This window comes from Meriones unguiculatus, chromosome 20 (genome assembly GCF_030254825.1).
Source record: "Meriones unguiculatus strain TT.TT164.6M chromosome 20, Bangor_MerUng_6.1, whole genome shotgun sequence".
NCBI lineage: Eukaryota > Metazoa > Chordata > Mammalia > Rodentia > Muridae > Meriones > Meriones unguiculatus.
In genome coordinates this window covers 70,631,134-70,655,989 of record NC_083367.1, presented here as the reverse complement: position 1 = coordinate 70,655,989, position 24,856 = coordinate 70,631,134, and the positions used below count along the sequence as shown (strand labels likewise).

The following is a 24,856-nucleotide window of genomic DNA, read 5'->3' as shown; positions in this document are numbered from 1 at the left end:
AGGGCCCCTGGGATACAAGAGTCATGGTCACAGGTGGGAAGAACAAAAACATCTCAGGGCCTCAAGGCAGAAGGGCTTTGCCATTTCTACCCAGTTTCTCAGCGGAGGCCCAAGTGCCAGGCCCTCAACCCACCCAGTGGGGGCTCTGACTCCATTCAGATTGGAGGAAGGAAGGAGCTACAGGGCTGCCCTGGTTGTCTCCTTCTTAAAAGGCAGAAATCAGAGTAGATTTCGGTAGAAGCCCAAGACGCCAGCCCGGAAGTAGACCCCAGGTGATCAGGCAGAGTGATTACCATCTCCAACCCCATTACTCAGGAAGCTGAGGCAGGAGGGTGAAGGGATAGCCTAGTGTAGGCTACATAGCAAAACTCTGTCTTAAAACAAAAGAAAACTGCCTGCTGTGGTGGTGGAAGGAGGGGAGGAGTGCCGGCTAGGGGCAGAGTTCACCGCAGAGAGCTAGTGTAGTGTGCACAAAGCCAGGGTCCGTCCCAGCACCGAATAACCAAGCACGGTGATGGCTGTCTGTAAGTCCAGCACTCCAGCAACGAAGGCAAGGGAATCAGAAGTTCAGGGTCACCCTCTGCTACACAGAGAAGCCAAAACCAGCCTCGGCTACATGGAACTCTGTTTATATAAATAAAGTGCATGGCTGGACATTCACCTTGAGGCCAGGTGTCCAGAGGACAGTTAGACAGCTGACAGGCTTACATGGCATTCTTCTCCCTCCCTCCTTCATAGGAACACACACAAGCACACACACACACACACACACACACACACACACACACTGTAGGGACTGTAGTGGAAAGGATTCTCTGGCCTGTTGAGCCCAGCGGAGCTACAATTCAATGTGCATATGATGCATAAGGGATCCTGGGATTGGTGGTAGCAGAGACTGTCTTGGTATTGGCCCTGCAAACCCCTGGAGAAGGAAATGGGGACCTGGTACATCCTGCCCATAGCTGGCCCTCTACCGAGAGAGCTGTACCCAACACAGGAAGGTCCTGACGCCGACAAAGGCCTGTGGGGACATGGGTGCTCAGTCTACAGTCATTCCCCATGGCAGATGCTAGGAGAGGGGAGTGCTGCAGGAATGAGAACTGATAACGGGTGTGATGGAGAGCTGAAGGGATGGGAGGTGGTGATGGGTAACTTTGGAAAGGGCACAAAGCCCAGAGCTGGTCACTGAGGTCACTCACCTGTGACCTCAGGTGAGTCACTGTGGCAAAACCCCTTTCTGGAATACGGAAAAAACGCTTTGTGAATCTTAGCATGTCAGAGATTGTTTTTTAAAAGTCTTCTGGCCAGGTGGCAGTGGTGCATGCCTTTAATCCCAGCACTCTCTGAAGGCAGAGGCAGGCCAGTCTCTGAGTTTGAGACCAGCCTGATCTACAGAGTGAGTTCCAGGAGAACCAAGGAAACACAGAGAACCCCTGGCTCAAACCCCCGCTCCCAAAAAGTTTTCTGAAGTTACTCAGTACAATTTCTTAACTGTGTAAACAGGTCTCTAGAAAAGAATATGGTCTGGAACTCATGGAGACTCTTCAGCTGGTTGAACTGAAAAGCTAGAACTGAAAAGTCGACATGTACTTTGTTGGCTTGCATAGGCATCAGTTAGTTCAGATGAAGTAAAAGGAGATTGCTAACAGTCAGGTCCTCTGTGGTGTTAGCTACAGCCCAGGGTTTCCACAGCCACGTGTAGCAGATAACGTCCACAGCAGTAATGAAACCGCAGAACTCTCCACCCTCACAATTGTGTTGGACAGAACTTGGACTTCCAGGCACAGAACCAGTAGGTTCGCTGCCTCGGGCCTTCTGTTTGCTGGTGTAGACATGAGAACTGCTGGGAGCCGGGGACACGTGTGAGGCCTGGCTTCCCGGGGCCTGGCACAGTGCTCATCTGCTTTACAACTCAGCCTTCTCAGTCACTGGCCTCGCTCCTTGCAGAAAGTAGGCTACCAGTCCCTCTCGGAGGAGCCCAAAGGACTTCTTGTATTGTAAAATGAGGAAATGGAAGGCTTTTTAAGTTTGTGATGGGGTAGTTCGACACATTCAGTTCCCTTCTATGTAGATGAGTCATGATCAGAAAGGGTTTTATAAATCTCAGGCTCAGGTGTGTCCTGAACAAATACATCCCCTTTGCTCACCAGAACCTTCAATCCAGGACCCAGTCCAGTTGAGCTGGGTTCAGCCACCCCCTGGGTTCAGGCTCAAACGGCCTGAAGAACACGGGAGAGAAAGCCATAGAAATTTCTCTATGGCACCGTTGTGAACCCACCACTGGAAGCCGGTCTAACTTGAGTCAAGCTCTGACCTCAAAACCCATCAGTTCCCTCCCCCGGCAGCCAGAGTTTTTCAGATGCAAAGGCAGACGGCCCTGCTTGAATGCTTCCTACTGACACAGGGCAGGAGGCTTGCTGCATTATCTGCAATCTCTCACTGCAGGTCAGTGGTCCCGAATGCTTGGGGACTGGAGACCCTTCGTTTATTAAAATCTGCACCTTCTGTGCAGAGAAGCAATAGTGTGTACACAAATTTGTCATAACGCATATCATTTCAAGCCACTGATGGCTTTGAAAGTAGATGGGCCCCAGATCCAGGCATGCAGGAAAAGGAAAGAAAATAGGCAGGCCCTCCCTGGGGGTTCTCAAAGGGGAGCTCAGCTCTTGGGAGTCCTCCAGAAACAAAGGTCCATGGAACCATGTCACTGTAAGCCATCGAGGACAACAGGCGTTAGCCTGTAGGGTACTTGTAGTATGTAACTTCTTAACAACTGGGGGGCTGGAGGGGGAGCAAGCTTGCTACCCAAAGTCAGGATGCTGTTCTCGGTAAGTAAAGGCCTGGGCCACTACAAGCTCCAGGGATGGAAGGACAGCCAGCTGGAAGATGCCCTGCCAACAGCAGCCACCCTTCTCACATGCCAGGGGTAAAAAGACACATCACCCAGCAAGGATTCAAGCTCAACATGTGTCCCCCACCCCTGGACTATACAGCAGCCCCATCCCTCAAAGAAGAGGATAGTAATGTCTGGGAGCCTATAAGCCTCGGAGAAGAGGGCTCTCCTAAGAGCATCTTTCTGGGGTTATTAAAAAACTGTGGTCAATAGCTAATGAGACACCATTTTGAGTTTCCACCCTCCATTCTCTATAAAGGGGGTGGTTCTCTGTGGACGTCTTTTTCATGGCTGAGGATCTGGTTGGCTCTGGGAACACAAGTATTGTCCAAACTCCCACCGAAGGGCAAAGAAGGGGAATGGAGAATGGACACACACCTCCTCCATGATCTGAGAACTTGTCTTTCAAGGAAATGAATTAAGGTCCATAGTCAAAGGGTTTTTATATAATTTGTGCCTTTCCCCAGGATCTGAGGAGCAAAGAGCGGTGTGTGTGTGTGTGTGTGTGTGTGTGTGTGTGTAAAACACAGGTACTCTGTAGACAGAGAGTATGTGAAAACATGTAGACTTTGACACATTCTTTGCAGTAAGCCTGTGTAATGGCTTCCATTTGTAACCCACACAGACTGAGCGTGGAAAGACAAAATAGATCACAGCTGGAGGAGTCGGGGCAGCAGTAGCACTGAACGGGTTGCCTGAAGACACTTCGTAGTCCCGTACACAGAGGGTGGTTTCAGTTTGAATCCCATGCTGTGACAGAATCCCGGCTAAAGAGATCCCCACACTGTGTGCACACTAGCATCTGTGTTAATAGTGCCCTCTGACCCTGGTGACAAAACACCATCCTGAAGTAGTCTGTTTGCACTGTGGTCATTCTGGTATTTTCACCCAAATTCAGGGAACCATGCTATCTTGGGGCTGACAAGGTCTTCGATTGCTGCAGTGACACCTTACATTCAAACCCTCTTTCAATTACTGCCCAGTAAGCTTTGTCCAGAGCATGTGGAAGCCAGGCGCCTCTCCCCTCCACTTCTGGGGCATTTTGAACTCATTTTTTTATTATTTACATTTACTGGTTGGTGGGATCACATGTGGGAAGGTCAGAGGACAGCTAGGATGAATCCCCATCTGTCTTCTACCATGTGGGTCTCAGGGAGGGTACGCGGGTCATCAGATTTGGCAACAAGTGTCTCTACCAGCTGAGCCATCTCATGGGCCACTGGATTCTTTCAAGCCCCTGTCCTGGCCAGCTGACTGTCAACTTGACAAGTTAGAGTTACCTGACAGGAGGGACACACAATTGTGAAAATGCCTCTGTAAGACTGTCCTGTAGGCAAGTTTGTGGGGTATTTTCTTAATTAGAGATTGGTGTGAGGGGCCCAGAGCATTTTGGGTAGTGCCACCCTGGGCAAGGAGGCCTGACATGTATAAAAAAAGCGGGCCGAGGAAGCCATGAGGAACAGGCCAGTAAACAGCGCTCCTCCTTGGACTCTGCTTCAATTCCTGTCTCCAGGCTCCTGCCCTGGGGTTTCCACCTTGGCTTCTTCTGGTGATAACCTGGAAGCCAACCAAATCTTTCCTCCCCAAGTTACTTTTGGCCAGGGTGTTTCATCACAGAAATAGAAACACCCTCAGAAAGCCTGCCCTCTAACACCCCAGAGAGCAAGATGTCGCGGTTTCCCATCTGCTGCCAACGAGGCGCGTAGGTGGGAAGATGAGAGCAAGCGCACAGCAGCTTAAGCCACGGAGGAGCCAGGGGCTCCATCTCACCCTGATTCTATCCCTGTGGGCAAACCTCGCCCGTGAAAAGGGAACATGCTCTCAGCCACCCTGGGCTGGCCCGTTCCAAGCTTCTGTCCTGCAGTGCCAAACTTAAAGTGAGCTCAAATCCCCAGGGAGAGCGTCAGATGCTTGTTGACACGTTTGGAGCCGCTGATAACTGCTTTTCGGAATTCCTACTCAGCTTTTAGAAAGGGAAGTACAAGTATTTATAGCTGTGAGTGAGCTATTTCCTATGGCTCTGCCCTCGGCCTGGCTGTAACTCAGCCAAGTTTACGCAATGCCCTCCTCACCCAGCCCTGAGCATGGCATCTTGGGAGATTGGACTAGAGTGGAGCTTGGCCAAGTCAGGCACAGTAACCACACACATCATTCTAGAATCACATACACACAAAGAAGCCAAGTTACAAAGACTAACCTGGCCATAGCTGCAGCTGAAGGTGTGAGGAGAGGCCACCAGACACTCCTTTCAGCCTTACCGTGGAGCTGCAGCCTCCCCTTTCCGCCAGCCCCCGGCAGAGGGCTTTGAACACAAGCAAAGCATTTCTCCTGCTGGGTCCAGAGCTCTAAGGGGGACAGAGCTCTACTGGCCTGCTCTGCACGGAGAGAAACGGAGTACTCGCACCTTCCTGGAACGACACAGCTGGCTGGCGACGAAGCCCAGAGAAGGAGCCCTATCTGCAACACCTAATCCTGGGCTCCTGCCTAACACTCACTTCCTTCCCTCTGAAGAAGGCGCCTGTGAGCACGGTCAGCACACCACACCATACCTGCACCAGATAGTGAGGCGATTCACCTCCTACACACAGGTGCTAAGACATGGAACAGAGATTCAAAGTCCCATCTAAAATACGTGAATAAATAAGAGTAGATAAATTATAATAGTAAGTGAATAAAAACAAAACAACCAGAGAGAGAGAGAGAGAGAGAACCCAACAAGCTAAAATTAGAAGATGCCGTTTGATCTAGCTGCACCACTCCTGGGTATGTACCCAGAAGAATCTAAGTCAAGCATAGCACGCTTTCACACCCATCTCTCCTGAAGCATTCTTCGCAATCAGTCTAGGTACTCACCACAGGGTAAATGGATACTGAAGAGGAATGTAGTGTGTATACACAGTGGAGTGTAAGTTATACAAACAGGATGAAGGAAAGCAAGGACGCTACCTCATGGCTACATTGCTGCCATCAATCACTATGGGCCGCAGGGAACTGGCTGAGTCTCCACCATCCTCTTCTCGGCCTGGTCCCAGGCCCTGCGGGGCATCGAGGGTCCCGCAGCACCCCCGGGCCATCAGCACCACCCCGGTGCTGTTGGCTGGATCCTCCTGAGCCTTTGGGCGGCTGCCGGTCAGGATCAACTCTCGCAGCACATCATTGACCAAGGCACTGTCACCCAGTTTGCCCAGCACCCTGGCCACGTCCTCCTGGCTGTAGCCCAGTTTCTGGAAAAACTCCATCTTGTTCCGACTCTCCATATCGTGCCAGCTGTTGCCTGGCCCAGCTCCTGCTCTGGGCTTCCTCCTGGCAGAGCCGCAAAGGCATGAGCTATAAAGAAAAGGCAGTAGTCAGGTGTTTGCCCCTGGGTGATGAGGGCGCACTGGGCATGCTCCTCCTGAGCCTGGCGCTCTCTGTAAGGAAATCACAAGGAGCCTGGTCCCCGTGGGGACTGTCACTGGGGTGGTGTGGCTGGCGAGCCACAGACGTAAATACACCTCTTTTCCTAGTGTGTTCTCTGGGGCCTTTGCTCCTGTGTGCCTGTGCAGGGAACGCTAGCCAGGGCCCAGGGTGTGAGAGCTGAGCAGGGCACCAAGCCAGGGAAGCCTTCCTAGAGACTGTCATGAGCCAGGTGGCTTCCACCCACACTTCTGTACTGAGGTGATCTACACTAACACCTCAAGCTGTCTCTGTGTTCGGAGACGGGACCTTTCAAATCAGGTCCTTGGGGGCACACCTTCGCCCCACAGCTGTTACAAGAGCAAGCAAGGCACCCTGGACCCGAACACACAGAGAAGGATGACCTCAGGATGGGGAGGGGGCTGCTGTGGGTGTGAACAGGCCAGGGAGCGAGGCCTGGGAAGGAACCAACATTGTCGACACTGCTCTCAAACTCGCAACCTCCGGAACACAGTGACTTCCAGTTGTGCCAGCCAAGATGCCAGGACAGGCTGCCGGCTCACCCAGGGGAGAGCAACCACAGAAGAGGGCCCCTCCCAGAAAGGCAAGGCTGCCCGGGGAATCCAGCTCTGTGCCCTGCCTCAATTTACATTCAGATCACCCGAACTTTGACAATAATGGTCCTGACTCAAATTTGGCTCTTCCTTTGGGGACATCCAGCATGGCCTCCCTGTGTGGAGGTGACAGGAAGGGGCTGTACCTGACAGTTGCTTTCAAAAGGGGAAAACTGACCTGTTCAGGACACACTGGCTCTCTCTGCTAATCACAGAAAGTTGACACCATTCAAAAGGGTCTTAAAATGTAGAGATAATCATGGCGTAATTGAAAATTTCAAGCGATGCAGGAGTAGAAGGAAGGTATAATCTATAGCCCATGACTCCAGTCTGTCCTGTGCTGGCTACATCTGCATGTCTCCAGAGCTGTCTCTGTGCACCTACCTCGTATTAATAGAGACACAAATATGGCCGACTGTCTCTGGCTAGTTTCTGTACACATGACGCTGCACTGCGTGCATTGTTACTCAGCACCCTGCTCTTTCCCTTCAAACACCGCTTGAGCATCTTTTCCAGCCAGTTTCTGAGGTCTGGCCACTGTATGCCCAGCAGCAGTGATGGTGAGTGGATGGGTGGATGAACGGATGAACAAATGAATGGATGAATGAATGGATGGTGTTCTTTAGGGTTAACCATATGGTCGTCGCACATGGGTCACCTTTAATTTTCTCAAGGGACTCAACTGTTCTGGCCTGTCCACCTCAGTCACCATCACTTGGTGGCGCCTGTGGAGCCGAGAAGTTCAATAGATTTCTGTTTTTTAATGGGCCGTCTAAGCTGGGGTTTTCCTCTTTTCCCATGTTTTTCCTTGAGTTTTAAATCTCACAGAACAGCATTCTCCAGAGGTTCCAAAGATGGCATCCCAAAGTCCCCTTCAACTCCTCACTGCCACATCCAGCGAGCATTAATTCTGCTTCCTGGGCAGTTTGCGTATCCACCCTGCCCTCCGAATTCCCACTGGCATTCTTCCACCCCCTCAGCCCTCACGGAACACACTTGCTGCTTCACACTGACTCCACAGAAACAAAGCAAAACGTAGTTTATCCTCAACCTGCTCGTAATCTACTCTGGAAGACAGACCGAAAAAATGTGTGATAAGTCATAAATCCAAAATAAGCACAGGTGGTTGTTTGGGGTTTGGCTTTTCATTTGTTTGTTCACATTTGAGCGTGTGTGTCTGTGTGTGTGCCTGTGTGTATATATGTGTGTGTGCGTGTGCTCAAGTGAGTGTGGTTGTGTGCCAGAGTGCTCGGTGGCAGAGGACAACTTTAAGTTCCTCTTCTCTCCTTCCACCAGCGTGGGTCCTGGGGCTGGGACCGGGGGGTGGGGGTGGGGGTTGTGGGTCCTGGGGCTGGGACGGGGGGGGGGGGGTTGTGGGTCCTGGGGCTGGGACCGGGGCTGTCTGTTGGGCGGCATGTGCCCTCACTTCCTGAGCCACCTCTCTAGCCCAGAACAATTACTTTGACTAGAAAAAAAAGTGCTTTCAGAGGCTGGAGAGATGGCTCGATAAAGAGTGAGAGCACTTGCTGCTCTTGTGGAAGACCTGAGTTTGGTTCCCAGCAGTCATGTGGTGGCTCACAGCCGTCTGTAACTCCAGGCCATGTGATGCCTTCTTCTGGCCTCTAAGGGCACCAGGCGCACACCTGGTGCACATATGTACGTGCAAGAAAAACACTCACACACACAAAATAATTCATCTAAACATATTTTTAAAGAGAGAGAAAAAAAAACCCTGTGCTTTCAAGGCACAGATGAGGAATGACTTCTCTCTTTTGAGAGCTATGGGGGCGAAGTTCGGGCTCAGCAGGTAAAGCACTCACCAAGTCCGATGACTCGAGTTTGATCCTCTGAGAGAATCGACTTATGGGGCTTGTCCACATACAGTAAGTAGGCAACATAAAGACGGTGTAGGGAAAGGCCAGTGAAGTCCTCAGAGAACTGTGCGGCCTGTGAAATGACCCCAGGGTCTTCACGTGCAGTTTGCCCCACCTCACCCAATAACACCAACGCCAAGTCACTCAGAGACTCAAGCAAACCTCCACATTCCTCCATCCTTCACAAAGCTCAGCCACGTGAGAGGCAGGGCCTCACAGTCGGCCCTGGACGACCTCCCACCTCTCAACCACGTCTCTGGTCTAGCCCCACCTCTCTGTGTCTAGTGAGCAGGTCTTCTCCACCAGGACCGAGGGTTAGGGTCCAGCTTTGGACCAAAGTTCACATAGGAAATAGACACTCACCAGTCTGATAGGTCACTTCACACTGGGCGGGGTCACTTGCTGACCCACAAGGCTCTCCCCTACATGGACCGTCTGTTCTCTTCATAGGCTGCTGTTACATTTTCTGGAAGCTTTCAAACCTTGATGCTCCACGAGCGCTCTGTCCCTCACTGCGCATGCACCTCCACACTTAGTTCAGAGAGAAGGGAAGAGCAGAGAGGCACCCATGTTCCCACCGTGACTTTATGGCCTCTATATTATTTTTATGATATAGAACTGTTATGATATAAAACTTCCTGTTTTTCTTAGTGGGAGAACAGTTTAAATGTGCACAGTCTCCTTTTCAGGACTGAGAAAACTGAAACTATAGAGCGAGTGAATGGCAGAGCGTGGCCATCAGTCAGCTCCAGAAATAACTTGTTGTTTTGAGTCACGGGCTCAGCACAGAGGCAGCCTTACCGTTACAGAAGTGGAAAAATGAAAACCCTCCCGTCTCACAGAAACGTCTCTGTGAAGAGTTCCCTGTTCATCTGGTAACTGCTGCCAGGTGGGAGGAAAGCAAGGACACCTAAAATGAAAAGCTTTGTGCCTGCCGGGGTGAGCAGGCAGATCTGGGGCCTTCCTTCCTTTCCGTGGGGCCAGTAAGTCATCACCCACAGAACCTTTTCGGAGAAGACTTTCAAGAGGTATGTGTGCCACCAGACAGCTGTTTTTACACAAAACTAACAGACAGTTCACCTGCTTTAGAAAAGAATTCTCCCCCGGGACCTCAACAGCAACTTTAGTTCCCTTTAAAACAAATGACTTCTAAATAGGGCAGGAGCCGGGGGCTGGGGCTGCCCTCTGGAGCCTCCGCACCCCAAGGAGCCGCTCTCTGAGCTGTTCGCACTCAGCTGCTTGAGTGTGACCTTGCTATTTTTAAAACCTGAGAGTCTTGAACAGCTTCAGTCTTCTTCCTCAGTCTTGACTGGAAGTCACAAATAGCCCAGAATATTAGTAATAAAATCTTGTGGATTTCATCATGAGACCTTGCAGTGGGCGGCATCCAGACCTCTTCTCCCTTAGGACTGACCGACAGCAGAGGCAGCCGTCCTGGGAGGAGATCCCTTCCAGAAACAGCAAACCCGGGTCTGCAGAGTCCCCACACTGAAGGCTTGGAACTCTACCTGGAAGATCGTCTGGGGGAAAGTGAGGAGAGGCTGAAAGAAAAGGTGAGGGATAGGGGTACCGGAGGAACAGCAGCCCCTAACGCGCAGCGCTGCCTAGTTACGAGGGGCTGCCTACACGGTGGAAGCCCCAACTTCCTTTTGAGGTGGAAGGTGCCAGCCTGTTCCTCCTGTCACGGTTTCTGTGAGGAAGCTTAGGGAAGGAACCCTTGGTGACTTGCCCAGGGTGCTGAGAGCTACAAAATGGGAGAGCAGGGAATTTGCCGCCCAGAGCAGGGAGCTCCCTCCAGCGGCCACCTGCAGCACGCACCCAGAGCCCTGAGCCCCAAAAGACCACTTTGCAGTCAATCACCACAGTGAGGAAAATGTAGCCTGGCCCGAGCCTTTCCCTTTCGACAACTGGATGACTGTGGTAGGTCAGCACAGATTTCTAGCCCTCTGTGGAACGAGCTGTCAGTCAGATCTGCTTTGGTTTTGTCAGTTAGAGTTTGAGGAAGTCACAGAGAATCTAAGATTTCATCCCACTGGACTGATTTTTTTTTTTTTTTGTCTGCTCACCTCTGTCTTTTTAAAGAGAACTTCTAATTTTAAAAAATAATGGGCTAGGCCTGTAGCTTAGTGGTGGGGTGCTTGGCTGGCAAGTGCAAGGCCCCATTTTAATCACCTCTGAGTCCACAGTCCTGTGTCAGCGCAGCGTCCATGTCCTGAGAAAGCATCCCCTGCCCAGCTAGCAGCCATCTTTTCACTGCCTCTATGAACCTGAGCTTGCCGAGTCAGGACGTCGCTCCTGAGAGGAGTCAAACGGCATCCAGACGGCATGTGTCTGACACCATTTGCCTCACTTAGCTTCCTCTCCTCCGGGACCATGCATGCTGTGCTGGGCATCAGAATTCCCTCTCTTTTTCAGCAGAGTCGTAATCTACCTGGGGTATTTTTCCACGTGTTGTGTTTGTTCGCTCATCCCGCTACGGGCTACTTTGGCTGGTTCTGTCTCTTGGCTTCTGTCACTCAAACTGCTGAGAACATGGGTGTGCTGGCTCCTCAAACTTTACCCCTTCTCTGATGCGCTAGGTACCTTGCAGGTATGCTTGCAGCATGTCCAGCCAAGATCCACACAGAGCCCTATCTGTGGGCCAGGTTCAGGCCCTCCATTGTAGCATCACCTGGCCTGAAAGAAAACCCCCTAATCTTGACTGACAAAGCTCAGGTTTCTAGTGCTGCAAAGAATCAGCCAAATCAGGTTAAGACCAATCGATCTCTTCATCAGCCCTGAGACTGCTGCCAACACTTCTGATCTACCTTCAGCCAGGAAACTAGACAGCAACAAACCAACGTCTAGACTGGTGGACACCTCTGTTAGCCTGGAGAGCGCAAAGCAATCTCCACCCCTGACTCCACCGGGATCAGCCTTCTACAGAGCCCACAGACGCTTCTTCACCTGGCAAGACCAACCCCCAACACACACACACACACACACACACACACACACTCACACACGAATTCTTGCAAAAGTGAGCGGACTCTACCTCCAAAGGCAGGTAAAGATGCTTACCAAATTCCCGAAATTTGAACACCTAAAAGAATTTCAGACCTGAGAAGCCAGAGTGTTGAGGGCAGCCCTCACTCACACACCTCTCTCGCACGCCCTTCTCCCGTGCCCTTGACTGAAGTCTGTTCAGCGCCTGCCACGTTAACTGATAGCAGGGCGCAGGCACTCACCAGCTGGGCGTGGCCCTGGGTTTTCACAGCCGCTGCCCCTGCCCTGCAGCCTGAGCCTTCACACTGACCCTCTCTCTCCGGCTAGAAAGTGCTCAGTCCCTCAGGAGTTCAGGGAGTCAGAGGAGGGCAGAAAGCGCAGGCCACACCCCTGCTCGAAGCTGTCCATGCCTGCGCTCCACTTCCTGCAAGTCACATTCACTGCGAAAGGTACTTAGACTTCGCGTTAAAGAGGAAAGGAAGAACCAGTCAGAGGTAGGAAGTTCGCCTGAGCCGACCAAGCAAAGTACAGCAACCACGCAAAGCAAAGTCTCCCGAGGCTTCAGGAGGCTGCTCCCGGGCAGCGTCAGGGATGGAAGGGCGAGAACCACGTCCGCTCCCTGCTGGTGGCTGGGAAGGCGCTCCTAGGGAAGCTGACGCTCAGCGAAAGAAGACCACAGACTGCTAGAGGGAAGTGTTACCACAAGCGAGAGAACAGACACGCGACGAGTTGCACTTGAAACTTGGGTCCGGAGGAGGGTTCTGCTCTTCGTTCCCAAAGCCAGAAGCCCCAACAAAACATGAAATCCTCCGGGAAAGGGGTCAGTGCCCAGCATTCCACTGCTACACAGAGAGCAGGCAGGGCGAGCAGACTCGGAGGCCTGGTTCTTGAACCACAGCACTGCCAGCAAACTGTACAGTGGTCCACCTTCCACCGGATAACATCGTCCTCGACTTGTTCAAGGACACAGCCGCGGAGTCAGGCTGGCTTTAGGACCCAGGCCTTGGTTCTGGGGAAGTAAGAGTGGCCTGGCTTTCCGCTGGGTAATGGAGATTAGAACTCAGGTCCTCCTATTTGCACAGCAAACACCCTTACCCACTAAGTCATCTCTCTAGCGCTTTCTTTATGTTTTTGAGACATAGTCTCGTATGTATTCTAGGTTGTTCTTGAACTTGCTCTGCCCAGGCTGGCCTTGAACCCACTCCTTCTGCCTTACCCCACCCCAACCTCCCCTCCCCCACGACTGAGAGTAAAGCTGTGAACTAGCATGCCTAGACTTGAAAGCTATTCTCTTAGGTGCAGAAACAAACAACAACAAAAACAAACAAACAAACAAAAACAGGTCGTAGAAGCTCTGGGAAGATTATCAAGGTAGACCTGGGATTTGGGCTATAAAAATCTTGATTTGTGGGCCACTGAGATAGCTTAGCAGGTAAAGGTGCCCTTTGGCAGTGTCTGATCACCTGAGTTTGATTCTTAGAACCCACACATGAGAACCTACTCCTGCAAGCTGTCCTCCCTCTGACCTCGGCACGCACTGTGGCACAATGCACACGAATGAATGAATGAATGAATGAATGAATGAATGAAATAGGCATTTTAGGTCAGAGCAGTAGTGACCCATGTCTTTGATCCCAGCATTCAGGAGGCAGAGGCAGGCAGAACTCTGTGAGTCTGAGGCCAACCCGGGCTACACACACACACACACAAAACATCTCTAAAAATGAACAAAGATAATTCTGATTTGTGTCCATCCCTGGGTCAATAACACTTCCAAAGAGTATGGGGACAAGTGAGAACCATCAATTATTTCACAAAAAAAGATGGTTGTGGATGATGGGATGGCCCAGCAGATAAAAGCACTTACTGCCAAGCCTGATGACTTGAGTTCTATCCCCAGGACTAATAAATGGAAAGAGAACCAATCAGCTCATCGGCTCCCTCAAGTTGTCCTCTGACTTCCTCCCTCATAGTGTCACACGTAAACCCCATACATACACATATATACACATACATATGCACACACATACCCATATGCACACACACAATAAATTAAAATTTTTGAGTGGGCGGTGCCTGGGGAGTGACTGCCTCCACTCATGTGCACATTCTCACACACATGTGCACACACGTGCAAAAATGATGCTTTCAGCCTCGTGGCAGGGGCGCACGCCTTTGATCCCAGCACTCGGGAGGCAGAAGCAGGCAGATCTCTGAGTTAGAGACCAGCCTGGTCTACAAGAGCAAGTTCTAGGACAGCTAGGACTATACAGAGAAAGAAAGAAAGAAAGAAAGAAAGAAAGAAAGAAAGAAAGAAAGAAAGAAAGAAAGAAAGAAAGAGAAAGAAAGAGAGAGAGAGAGAAAGAAAGAAAGAGAGAGAGAGAGAGAAGGAGGGAGGGAGGAAGAAAGAAAGAAAGAAGGAAGGAAGGAGAGAGAGAAAAAAAGAAAGAGAGAAGGAGGGAGGGAAGGAGGGAGGAAGAAAGAAAGAAAGAAAGAAAGAAAGAAAGAAAGAAAGAAGGAAGGAGAGAGAGAGAAAGAAAGAGAGAAGGAGGGAGGGAAGGAGGGAGGAAGAAAGAAAGAAGGAAGGAAGGAGAGAGAGAGAAAGAAAGAAAGAGAGAAGGAGGGAGGGAAGGAGGGAGGAAGAAAGAAAGAAAGAAGGAAGGAAGGAGAGAGAGAGAAAGAAAGAAAGAGAAGGAGGGAGGGAAGGAGGGAGGAAGAAAGAAAGAAGGAAGGAAGGAAGGAAGGAAGGAAGAAAGAAAGAAAGAAAGAAAGAAAGAAAGAAAGAAAGAAAGAAACGATGATTGTGTCTGTTCATTTGTCTGACTGCAATGTGTTTGGTGGAGGTCTAAAGATTTCAGTGCCTTCATTCCTGGAGACATCATTTCTGCTGGAAACCCCATACTCAGAAGTACCATACAGTCCCTTTACAGTGACTGACCTAGAGAGAGCTGGGCTGGGCTCCCCCACAGTGGCATGCTTCAGCTGCCAGGACTGGGGCTGGGGAAGAAGTCAAACCTGTTCAGGTGACTTGTTACCCACAGAAAGGAGAAATGGTAGCAGTGTCACTCACTCTAAATGAGTTCTCCCTAGCAGCCGAGAGAGGGGCAGCAGCTTGCATGGGAAGTCCCTGGACTCCATCTCCAGCCCCACAAAGATCAGTCAGCTGAGTAAGAAAGGAGAGGGGCTGCAGTCTCAACTAGACAGGTCTACACCCCACAAATGCTGTGCAAGCCTCTTTTCCTTTCCTCTTCTGCCTGGTTTACCCCAAGGCTACTTCTGCCTGCTCCCTGCCTTTTTGGTAACGCTGGGGTCTGTGCCATCAGGAAGTGGTCTCAGAGGGCAGAGGCGTGTGTGGATAGGCCCTCACCACAGAGGGAAGACAAGGCGCAGGTAGGTGACACGCACCCAGGGCCCGAGAAGCCCAGAACACTCAAGGGCCTGCCTCCAGCTACAGTAGTGGATCAGGCTTAGATGATGTTTCCTGAGTGAGCTGAGCCTGCATGGTGCAGCAGGGACCGACCTTCCGCTGATGTGCTCACAGACGGGGCTTCCAGATCTTGCCAATACCAGGCTTCCAAGCCGTTCTGCTTTTTGCCAAAGCCGAATGTTATCAAGTGTTTGCCAAGGCCATTTCAGCTTTTGTTCCCTGGCTGCTGGGAGCTCCAAGAGCTTTTGGGGGGGGGACTGCCTGCACCATGGCCCATCTTCCTATGGTATCCCCCTTTCCTATTGAGGCTTTGTATGTGTTGTGTATGCCATAAGCATCTGGTCAGTTTTATATGTAACTTTTAACTCCATTGAGGTCTAAAGACATTTACTTTCCAATAAATGTATTGGTTTTTCCTTCATAATCTACTCTGTTTGAATCTTTTTAAAAATCCTTCTCTATCCTGGGATTGAAAAGACCTTCTCTTTCCGACTGTAAGTTTTTATCATTACATTTGTGTGTGTTCACTCACGCCAGAGTAACATCTATGGAAGTGAGGGCAGCCTGCGGAAACTGTTCTCTCCTTCTGCCATGTGGTCTCGGGGTCTGAACTCACCCACATGTCGCTCTGGGCAGGAGCGCCTTTACCAGCTGAGCCATCTCACTGGCCCTGTTTTGCTATTTAAATAAGACTTCAACCATAATCTAAAGTTGATTTTGATGACTGTGCTGAGGGGGAATCTGGCTTGCTTTTTGCAGTTTGGTGTCGTGAACTTGAAGCCAGGCAGAGCACTCTGCTGTTTATCACCTGTGTAGCCTCAAGCCAGTGAACAGCTCCACTTTGGTTTCCATGTATACGGGGCAATAATCTTACCGTCTGATGAAGACAGTGAGCACATGCAGCACTGAGCTGCAGCTCAGTGGTAGAGTGCAAGGCCCCAGGTTCAGTCCTCGGCACTGCGCAATAAAGATGTTTAAAATGCTTTGAAAATAAGCACATGTATGTATAACATTACCCGGCCTATGTTACATGCTCAGTCAAAGATATTATCATTTTGACTACATGTTCATTCGTCCTTTTTTGTGGTACAAGGACCAAACCTCTGGCAGGCCTCTGCTCCCAAATCAAAGTCTGTGGCTTTGCCTGATTTACAGTCTCTCTATATCGTAGGCTAGCTTAGAACTCATTACCCTTGTGCCCCAACCCTGAGTGTTTTAGTATTTGTGTGTGTGTGTGTGTGTACATGCATGCCATGCCATGTGTGTGGAGGTCAGAGGATAACTTTTGGCAGTCAGTTTTCTCCTTTCACCTTCCTGATTTTTTATTTTTATTTTTATTTTTTTTTAGCTGTTTACTATATGCTCTAGGACAGCTGGCCAGTAATTCCAGGCTACTCTCCTGTCTCTGCTTCCTATCTGCACTGCAGGGGTGCTGGGATTACAGATGTGTGCCACCACATCTGGCTATTTATGTGTGTTCAGGGATCAAACTTGGAGTGTGAGACTTGCATAGCAAACACTTTCAGTGGTGGTGCCACCTCAGCAGCCCTGGTTTGGCTTTTAAGGTCCCCTAGTGCCTCAGCGTCCTAAACCCCTAGACCATGAGTGCCTGCTACCACGCTTGACTTAAATATGATATTTTACGGAGATAGGATTACTATAGCCAGCCATGGCAAAGCCCAGCACCTAGAAAACACTGACAAATTACAGAGACAAACAAGGTATTTTGGAACACGCCTTTAATCCCAACAGGAGGCAGAAGCAGAAAAGAGACTCTCTGCTAGGAAGAGGGTAACAGGTGTACAAAGAGTTCCAGGGCAGCCAAGACTACATAGTGAGACCAGGCTTCTAAAACATAACAGCTCTGCAGAGACTGGCAAAACTACCCTCCCATCAACGGCAGGAAGGGGAGTGCACACCACATGGCAGACACTGGCAAAACTACCCTCCCATCAACGGCAGGAAGGGGAGTGCACACCACATGTGACTGAGGGGCTGGGGTGACGGCTGAGCTGTTGCTCTCCTAGCTGACCAGGGTTCAATTCTTTCTACCTGTATGGCAGCTCCCAAATGTCTGTAAGTCCAGTTTCAGGAGATCCGATGTTCTCTTCTGAATATGCATTTGTATATGCAAACATACACATACATACATACATGCAGTCAAAACATTCATATATAAATTAAATAAAATAAAAATCAATTCAGTTATTAATTACCATGTACTGCCACACACACACACAGTCTGTTTGGTTAAGGTTTAAAAAAAAATTTTTTTTTTCATTTCTAGGCCAGCATGACACCACAGCTTGAGAAAACTGATTGCTTCCTCCAGCGTGGGGCTGCTGGACAGATCCTATTGTGGCCTTCCAAAGGTCAGCCAGCCTTTCTCAGGACTCCAGGCCTCATGACTAATACCAGACAGAAGCACCGTCCTCCAGGGCGCCCTCTAGCCTCCGCTTCTCTTTGTGCTTGCTCAGCTACTGAATTCACTGTGCTACTATACCAGCGGTTCTCAACCTGTGAGTTGTGACCTCTTTGGGGTCAAATATCAGACATCCTGCATATCAGATATTTACATTACGATTCATAACAGTGGCAAAATTACAGTTATGAAGTAGCAACAAAAATAATTTTATGGCTGGGGACATCACAGTATGAGGGGCTGTATTAAGCAGCATTAGGAAGGTTGCGATCCACTGCTCTATATAGTGCCTGATGCACCCAGAGTTCACAGGCCTGCCCTGCTTGGTCCTGTAGGCATCCTACTCGTGAGACTGTGGCTACATTAACCCAAATAAGTTAGCATTTGGAAACATACCTACAGCTGCAGCAACGCACAGCCCTGTTGACTGTGGAAGATCTGCTTTTCCTACATTCCAGAGAGACTCTTAGATTGTCAGAGAGCCAAAGGAAATGTGAGGTGGTCTGTGCTAACACTCCACACATCCCTAGATGCTATCAACAAAAAGATGGCAGGACTGTGGCTCACGAACAGAGATGGGCACAGAGAACACAGTGGGGGGTGCTGCACATGCTACATGAAGCCTTGAAAACCTAGACCAATGACATCGGCGTATAAGTGACCACATCTCAACACTAGCCTCATCCTCTGCTTATCCCTGACCAAAACGCTACAGAAACTTTTATTGAGCTCCACAATGCCTCGCCCCGCAAGAAAGGTCCCAAATTACCATGCTCCCACCCCTACCCCTGTCCCAAGATATGTTCAAGTTCTAACTTCCTGTATCTGTGAACATAACTTTATTTGAAAATAGTCACTGAAAAAGTCACCCAGGTAGGATACAGTTGTATAGTCTTGAGTGGGCCTTGAACATAATGGCATCTTTCTAAGAAAAGGGAGAGACTCGGACAGATGGCAGGGCAAAGGCCAAGTGAAGACAGAGGGTAAGCCTAAAGTGGTGAAGCTGTGAGCTAAAGCAGCAAGCAGCAAGAATCATGCGCCTCCAAGGGGCCATATCCCCGACAGTACTTTAGGTTAGGGCCTAGGATGACAGGACTAAGAGAAGTTTCTTTTAAGTCATCTTTTTTGTGGCCATGTGCTATGGTAGTTCTAGAAAGCAAATACAGCCCTCAGCTCCTCGTAGATCATCCTATCCCATTTACTCACTTCAGAGCAGCTCCCACTGCATGATGGGAAGACAGCAGCGGGCCAGAAGCTTTAGCGGCTCCTGTGACCCCACTCATGGCCTGAAGCTTTAACAGCCCTGTGACCCCACTCACGGCCTGAAGCTTTAGCGGCTCCTGTGACCTCACTGCCTGAAGCTTCAGGAGCTACTATATATGTTGCAGCATCAGCTGTGTCCACTCATATTGAGGCTGTACAGTGGGCAAAAAACTTAACACAGGCCCTTAAACACGCTAAGTTTCATGGTGAAACCTATCACATTATTTCCCATAAGCACATAAGGGGGAAGGGCTGTAAATCTGTGCCTTTGATTCGTGAGCAGTAGATAATTATCAAAGTAATAGTGAAACATCCTTTATGAAGTTGAAAATATCTACTGCCATCTAATGAGATTACAGTAACAGCAAGGCTCTCCACTGCCTGTACAGATGCATGTAGAGGTAAGTTGGACAGCATGACTGTCCCCAAGACAGTACGAGGTGGCCCACTGAGGGAATGGAGACCACATAAATTAGGGGCTCCCCTGATTCTGCTCCCACAGAAATAGCAAAGTTTTACCCAAACCACACCCATCAGTAGCCATTATAGACACTTGAACATTCTCTGCAATAGTCATTATGTAGCAGAGTTAGGGGTTTTTATTGATGGGATGCCCATTCTGTTAGAGCACTCCTTCAAGCTGGGTCTCAAACGCAGACCTCCACTTATGTAGCACCTCCTCTGGGAAGGATAGTTGTATTAAATCTGGTTTAGGTGCTTGTGACACAGATATGGAATGAGGGCTATGGCACCAACTTGCTACAGAATCTGTATCCAGCTCCCATTTTCCTCAGCCACATCGTGCCACTTTCTTCCTTAGGAACGTGCTTCCATTTTCTACTGCCTACAAATCAAATTCAGGCTTCCTGGTCCTTCATTTCCCACTCCCTCCCGTCCTTTGGCCTGCCTTTCTCCACAATTCCCTGCTTTGGTCATCCCATCACCATGTGCTTCCTTAGTTTTCTGCTCCTAAACTGATACAGGCCTTTGCTCCCCAACTGGAAACCCACGCCTCTCCACCAAAGGAAACAGTACAAAGCAAAATGGTTTTCAGGAGCCAAGAGTCACTGTGTTCGTGTTCTAGAATTCTAACAGCAGCCTCTCTTTTTACGTCAACTCTTGCCAGTACAAACTGCGTGAAATCTTCCTTCTATGCTAGCTTCCCAGCAATCCAAAGTAAATACCACCAATTCAGGGTTGTGTTTGTTTTTCAAACATTAAATTGGCTGGGTGACAAGAGTGGTGCACACTTTTAATCCCAGCACTCAGGAGGCAGAGGCAATCAGATTTCTGTGAGTTCAAAGCCAGCCTGCTCTGCAGAGTGAGTTCCAGGATGGCGAGGGCTACATGGAGAAACACTGTCTCAAAATAAAAAACAGAAAATCATTAGATACATTTATTGTGTGTGTGTGTGTCTGCTTTGCCAGTGTGCTTATGGACGTCAGAGGACAGTATGTAGGCCCAGGAGTGAAATCCAGGCTTCACTGACACGTGTCTTTACCAGATGGCCACTTGACAGACCTCAGCACTATCATTTTTAAATTGCACAATAAAAACACTCAACCATCTGCCTACTCGAGGAACAAAGGATTGTGAGCAGAGGCAAAAGATAGAATTGCTAACTCTTGGCAGTGCTCATATTTTCCAGTCCTGGATGGGTAAAACAAGTGGAATAAAGACCATGCCATCCGCAAGAATAACTGATGCTACGTGCTTTGAAAAGGAGACAGTTCTGCAAGTGAGGGGATCTCCACATGCTCAGCTAACAGGAAACACAACCTTCTCTCAAATTTCCCATCAAAGCATGGTCTCCTAGCAACAGCCACTGAAAGGTAAAGCTTCTGAGATTTCGATTTTACTGTTATGTATTCTTTGTGACTCAACCTTTAAGGGTATGAAATGTCAAAATTAAGATGAAACTTCCACTTGCTGAAATGAAATTAAAGGAATTGGTATATCACTCGAACAACATGAAAGTTCTCACTCAGCTTACTAAAGAAATATTAAAGTTCTGGCCAAAATCTTTGAAAATTCAACTGGTAAAAGATTAAGTTAAAAGCTTAAAGTTCTATTAATGAGCAATTTGGGGTTCAAAGTAACTCTTTTAATACAAAATGTACTTACTGCTTTTTTTTTTTTTCAAAAGTCAATGAAAAAATATCACTACTACTGAGTGGTAAAAGGTTCTCAGCATGCACAGGGTCCTTCCTTCAATGCCAGCACTGAAGGAGAAAAACAAAAAAAGAATGAGTTCACCTAAAACCTACAGAAGCCAAATCTTTGACAGGAAACATGGGTCACTTTACTTAGCTATAAGCAGTAGTAACCCATATCCAAGCCTGCCCTGTATCTAACCAAGGTACACTGAAAATACTACCATTAAAAATTATCACTAAAATCGGCTGGTGAGGCTGTGTGCAGTGGTGCACACCCTTAATCCTAGCATTCAGGAGGCAGAGTGACAGGCACAGCTCTACGTTCAAGGCCAAGGGCCTGGTCTGCATAGTGAGTTCCAGACCAGTCAAGGCCACAGTCTCAAAAACACACAAAAGTCAGCTGGTGAAATAGCTGGCAAGGGGGCTCAGTTGGTAGCCAGCTTGTGCAGCACTCATGAAGCCCTAGGTTTAGTCCTCAAAACCACATTAAATGGGCATGAGAGTTCACATTATAATCCCAGCTCTCTGGAGGTTGGGGCAGGAGAAACAGAAGTTCAAAGTCATATTCAGCTACACAATGAGTTTGAGGCTAGACTGAGTCACAAATGACCCTTGTCTCCAAAAACAAGAAAATAAAAAAATAAGAGAAAAAAAAAATCACCTGGTCAAAACCACAGCTTCTCAAAAGAAATCCTTGTATATTGTCTTTGGAAATGTGAATGTAAAATAATCTTTTACTATAGCTATTATGTAAAACATATTTTGGGAGGGGAAACTATGATGCAGCAATCTAACAGGTTTAAACTGGCATGCGGAAAGGCTGTCTGTGCTCTCAGCTAACTGCCACACTAATTACAACAGCTCAGACATAGATCTACTTGGCTATCAATACAACACACGTCATATACATGTATGTATATATATATGCATATATATATATGACGTTTTCTATACATACACACACACAAGATACTGTTTATCCTTTAAGAAGGAAACTGTATTTGCAACAACATGGATGAACATGGAAGACATTAATCAGAGATATAAGCCAGGAACATAAATTCCATGTGACCTCATTTTTATGGGGTTGGGGGGGGTCTATAAAAGCCAAACTCAAGAATGATTGTCAGACCCCAGGGCAGTGGTTCTCAACCTGTGGGTCATGACTCTTTAGATCAAATGAGTTTTTCACAGGGCTTACCTAAGACCACTGGAAAACAGGTATTTACATTGTGATTCATAACAATAGCAAAATTAGTTATAAAGTAGCAATGAAATAATTTTATGGTCCAGGGTCACCATAACAAGCAGAACTAAAGGGTCACAGCATTAGGAAGGTTGAGAACTACCGCCCTAAGGTATAGGGACGAGGAACACAGACCTGGGTCAAAGAGCGCGTGTTTTAGAGAAAGGGGAGATGTCTGGGAAGTGTTGCAGAGTCTAAGCTCTAGTTAATAACTGCACAGATTCCCTTGAGCAGACACTGGCCAAAAGAAACAGTGAGCTGACACATGTTTGTGAATGGATTTACTTGTTCCAGAATATGAACATATATCAAAACATATTGCATCCCCATAAGTATATAAAATTACTGTCAAATACATAGGAAAAATAAAGCAGCTTTTTATAATTTGCAATCAAGGATATTTTTCCTTGAAATGCTGGTGCATAAATTTTTACCATTTTGTTATTACAGAGCTATTAAATCAACTCTCAGTTGTCAGTAGGCGACCTCTCCTCACTGCTCCTAGCTTATCTCTTGCCCATCCTTCCAGACCACACACGAGAACCTACAGTTCTCTATCCAGGATAGCGGTTTCTTTACCTGTGTGTGTGTAGGCACGCACAAGGTTCTACACGTGTGGAGGTGAGAGGTCAGTGTCAGGTGTCTTCCTCAACGCTCTCCATCAGTTTTTGAGAAAAGATTTCTCACTACCCGGAGCTTCACCTGCTCCTTCGTGCCCTGTGCTGGGATTATAAGCACACACTGGCATGCTGGGTATGTGGTGCTGAGGATCCAAGCTCAGTCCTGTGCCTTGAGCCAGCGGGGAAGGGGGCCATCCCCAGCCAGGATGCCAGCTTCTTATGTAACCTTCCCTAGCGGTGGTCAAGGATACATGCAGCAGCGCCTGCTCTAAGCTGTATGGTGAAATGATCCGCTCGTGCTATCCTGCCCCCGTACAAATCCACATGCCGGGTAAATTCTAACGACTGTAAAGTATAAACACATTGAAAACGCAAAGCACATGGCTAGACGGGGCATGTCCAGATGAAAATGTTCACAGTGGCATTGCTCAGACAGCAAAAACTGGCAAGCAGCCAAAGCCCAGCACGAGCGCGACTGCACTGCATTCACTCCAACTGCCTAATAAAAATACAGTGTGCCATTTCTGCAAAACTCAAAATTAACAGTAGGGCAAACTCCACTCAGAATGATGATCCCTGGAGGGAAAAGGGACGTAAGGAACGTCCACAGCAAGTGACACTTGTATCTTTTACCTGTGACCAAGTACACACACTCTTCCAATTTACTGCATCTTATGTCTTACATACAAGTTTATGGACCCCTGTGGTATGAAACGCTTCACTTAAAACAGTCTAAAAATATGAAAGATGTTTAATATGAACATTACCATGTATGCAGAACAATAAAATTCGTATAAAAAACTATACACAAAAGACACCGCTCTCCCCCAGTGCCCCACATGTGTCATCGTGGTTGACCAACATGGAACCACAAGTGTGGGCAGGACTCTGAGTGCATCCGCGGCGCTTCAAGTCAGGCGGCGGCAGACCTGCTGGCCAGTTGCCCCGCTGCTCAGCTGTGCTTAGATTTTTCTTTGTCTTTGGATTTCTTTGGACTTCTGCTTCGGTCCCTCTTTCTACTCCTTTCCCTTTCATAAGGATCTTTCTGGTACTTGGGTTTGTGGCTGTTACTATAGTGACCATCCCTTTCTTGAGATCGGCTCCGGCTGCGGTTCTGACGGCGATCTCTCTTTTCATGCTTTTGTTTCTCCCAATAGCTTTCTTCTTCTTCATAATGGCCAAAACCCATTTCTCTGTAGATATCCTGTCAAAGAAATGCAGTTTTAAAGCCAGTCAGTAAAACCTTCACCTGTGAGCACTGTCAATTCATAAAGCCTAGAAAAATCAGCCATTAGCAAGCCATTGCAGCAAGTCAAATTCACTTTTTTATTTATTGCTTTTATTTTATTTAAGTTGGCTCATGCTATGTTGCCCAAGTTGGTAATGACCTCACACTTCTTCAGTCACCTGCCCAGATGGTTTCAGTGTGTGTGTGCCACCACTAATGCTAGAATTTTATACACTGTTTTAAAGCAAGTAAGCCACAAGTGTTAACCTAATTGGTTTACATATATTTCAGTTGAAGGATCAGATGCAAAAGCATGGAGCTGAAGCAGCCAAGTAAACCCTCAACAGAGTTTGTTTTTGCTCCTTACGGTATCTGAGGGACAAACCCGGGGCTTCACAAATGCCAGGCCGAAGTTCTGACACCCTAGCCCTGGAACAACCTAGTGTTCTGATTATATACAATCATATTCCAATCATTATCCACTTCCCCAAAATGTGGTCCCATCGCTGCACTGCAGTAAAACTACTAAAGTTCCTCTAATAATTCTACAAAGAAATATCACTCAAAAACACGAAAGATAAGTCAGTCAGGCTGAAAACAAAACAGACACTGCAAATTTTGGCCTGTACAAAGCCCACAGCACCTGCCAGGCTGGTCTTAAACTCATTCTCTAATCCAGGCAAGCCTTGAACTCCTGATCGCCCCCACCCACCACGTCTCAACCTCCTAAGT

General features: G+C 48.4%; 2 protein-coding genes and 1 long non-coding RNA gene across 4 annotated transcripts in view; 1 reads left to right on the top strand and 2 right to left on the bottom strand.

The window, feature by feature from the left end:
• The window catches only part of Zc3h12d (zinc finger CCCH-type containing 12D), a 29,250-nt gene extending 17,025 nt beyond the window's left edge, over positions 1-12,225 (bottom strand). The window contains exons 1-3 of one of the 2 annotated variants that reach the window (XM_060373391.1): positions 11,838-11,985; positions 9,141-9,308; positions 5,840-6,220 (exon numbers count right to left, since the gene is read on the bottom strand). In XM_060373391.1, coding sequence (XP_060229374.1) covers positions 5,840-6,150 — 311 coding nt within the window. In that variant the 5' untranslated portion in view covers positions 6,151-6,220; positions 9,141-9,308; positions 11,838-11,985. The other variant, XM_021660765.2, reaches the window with a different exon arrangement.
• The window catches only part of LOC132649513 (uncharacterized), a 32,665-nt gene continuing 17,445 nt past the window's right edge, over positions 9,637-24,856 (top strand). Inside the window, exons 1-3 of the long non-coding RNA XR_009587981.1 lie at positions 9,637-10,330; positions 17,477-17,708; positions 20,523-20,706. This is a non-coding gene — a long non-coding RNA (uncharacterized LOC132649513). The remainder of the gene's footprint in view (positions 10,331-17,476; positions 17,709-20,522; positions 20,707-24,856) is intronic.
• Ppil4 (peptidylprolyl isomerase like 4) overlaps positions 22,541-24,856 on the bottom strand; it is a 30,106-nt gene continuing 27,790 nt past the window's right edge. Inside the window, exon 13 of the mRNA XM_021660767.2 lies at positions 22,541-24,100. Within this exon, the coding sequence (XP_021516442.1) occupies positions 23,849-24,100 (252 nt within the window). The 3' untranslated portion in view covers positions 22,541-23,848. The remainder of the gene's footprint in view (positions 24,101-24,856) is intronic.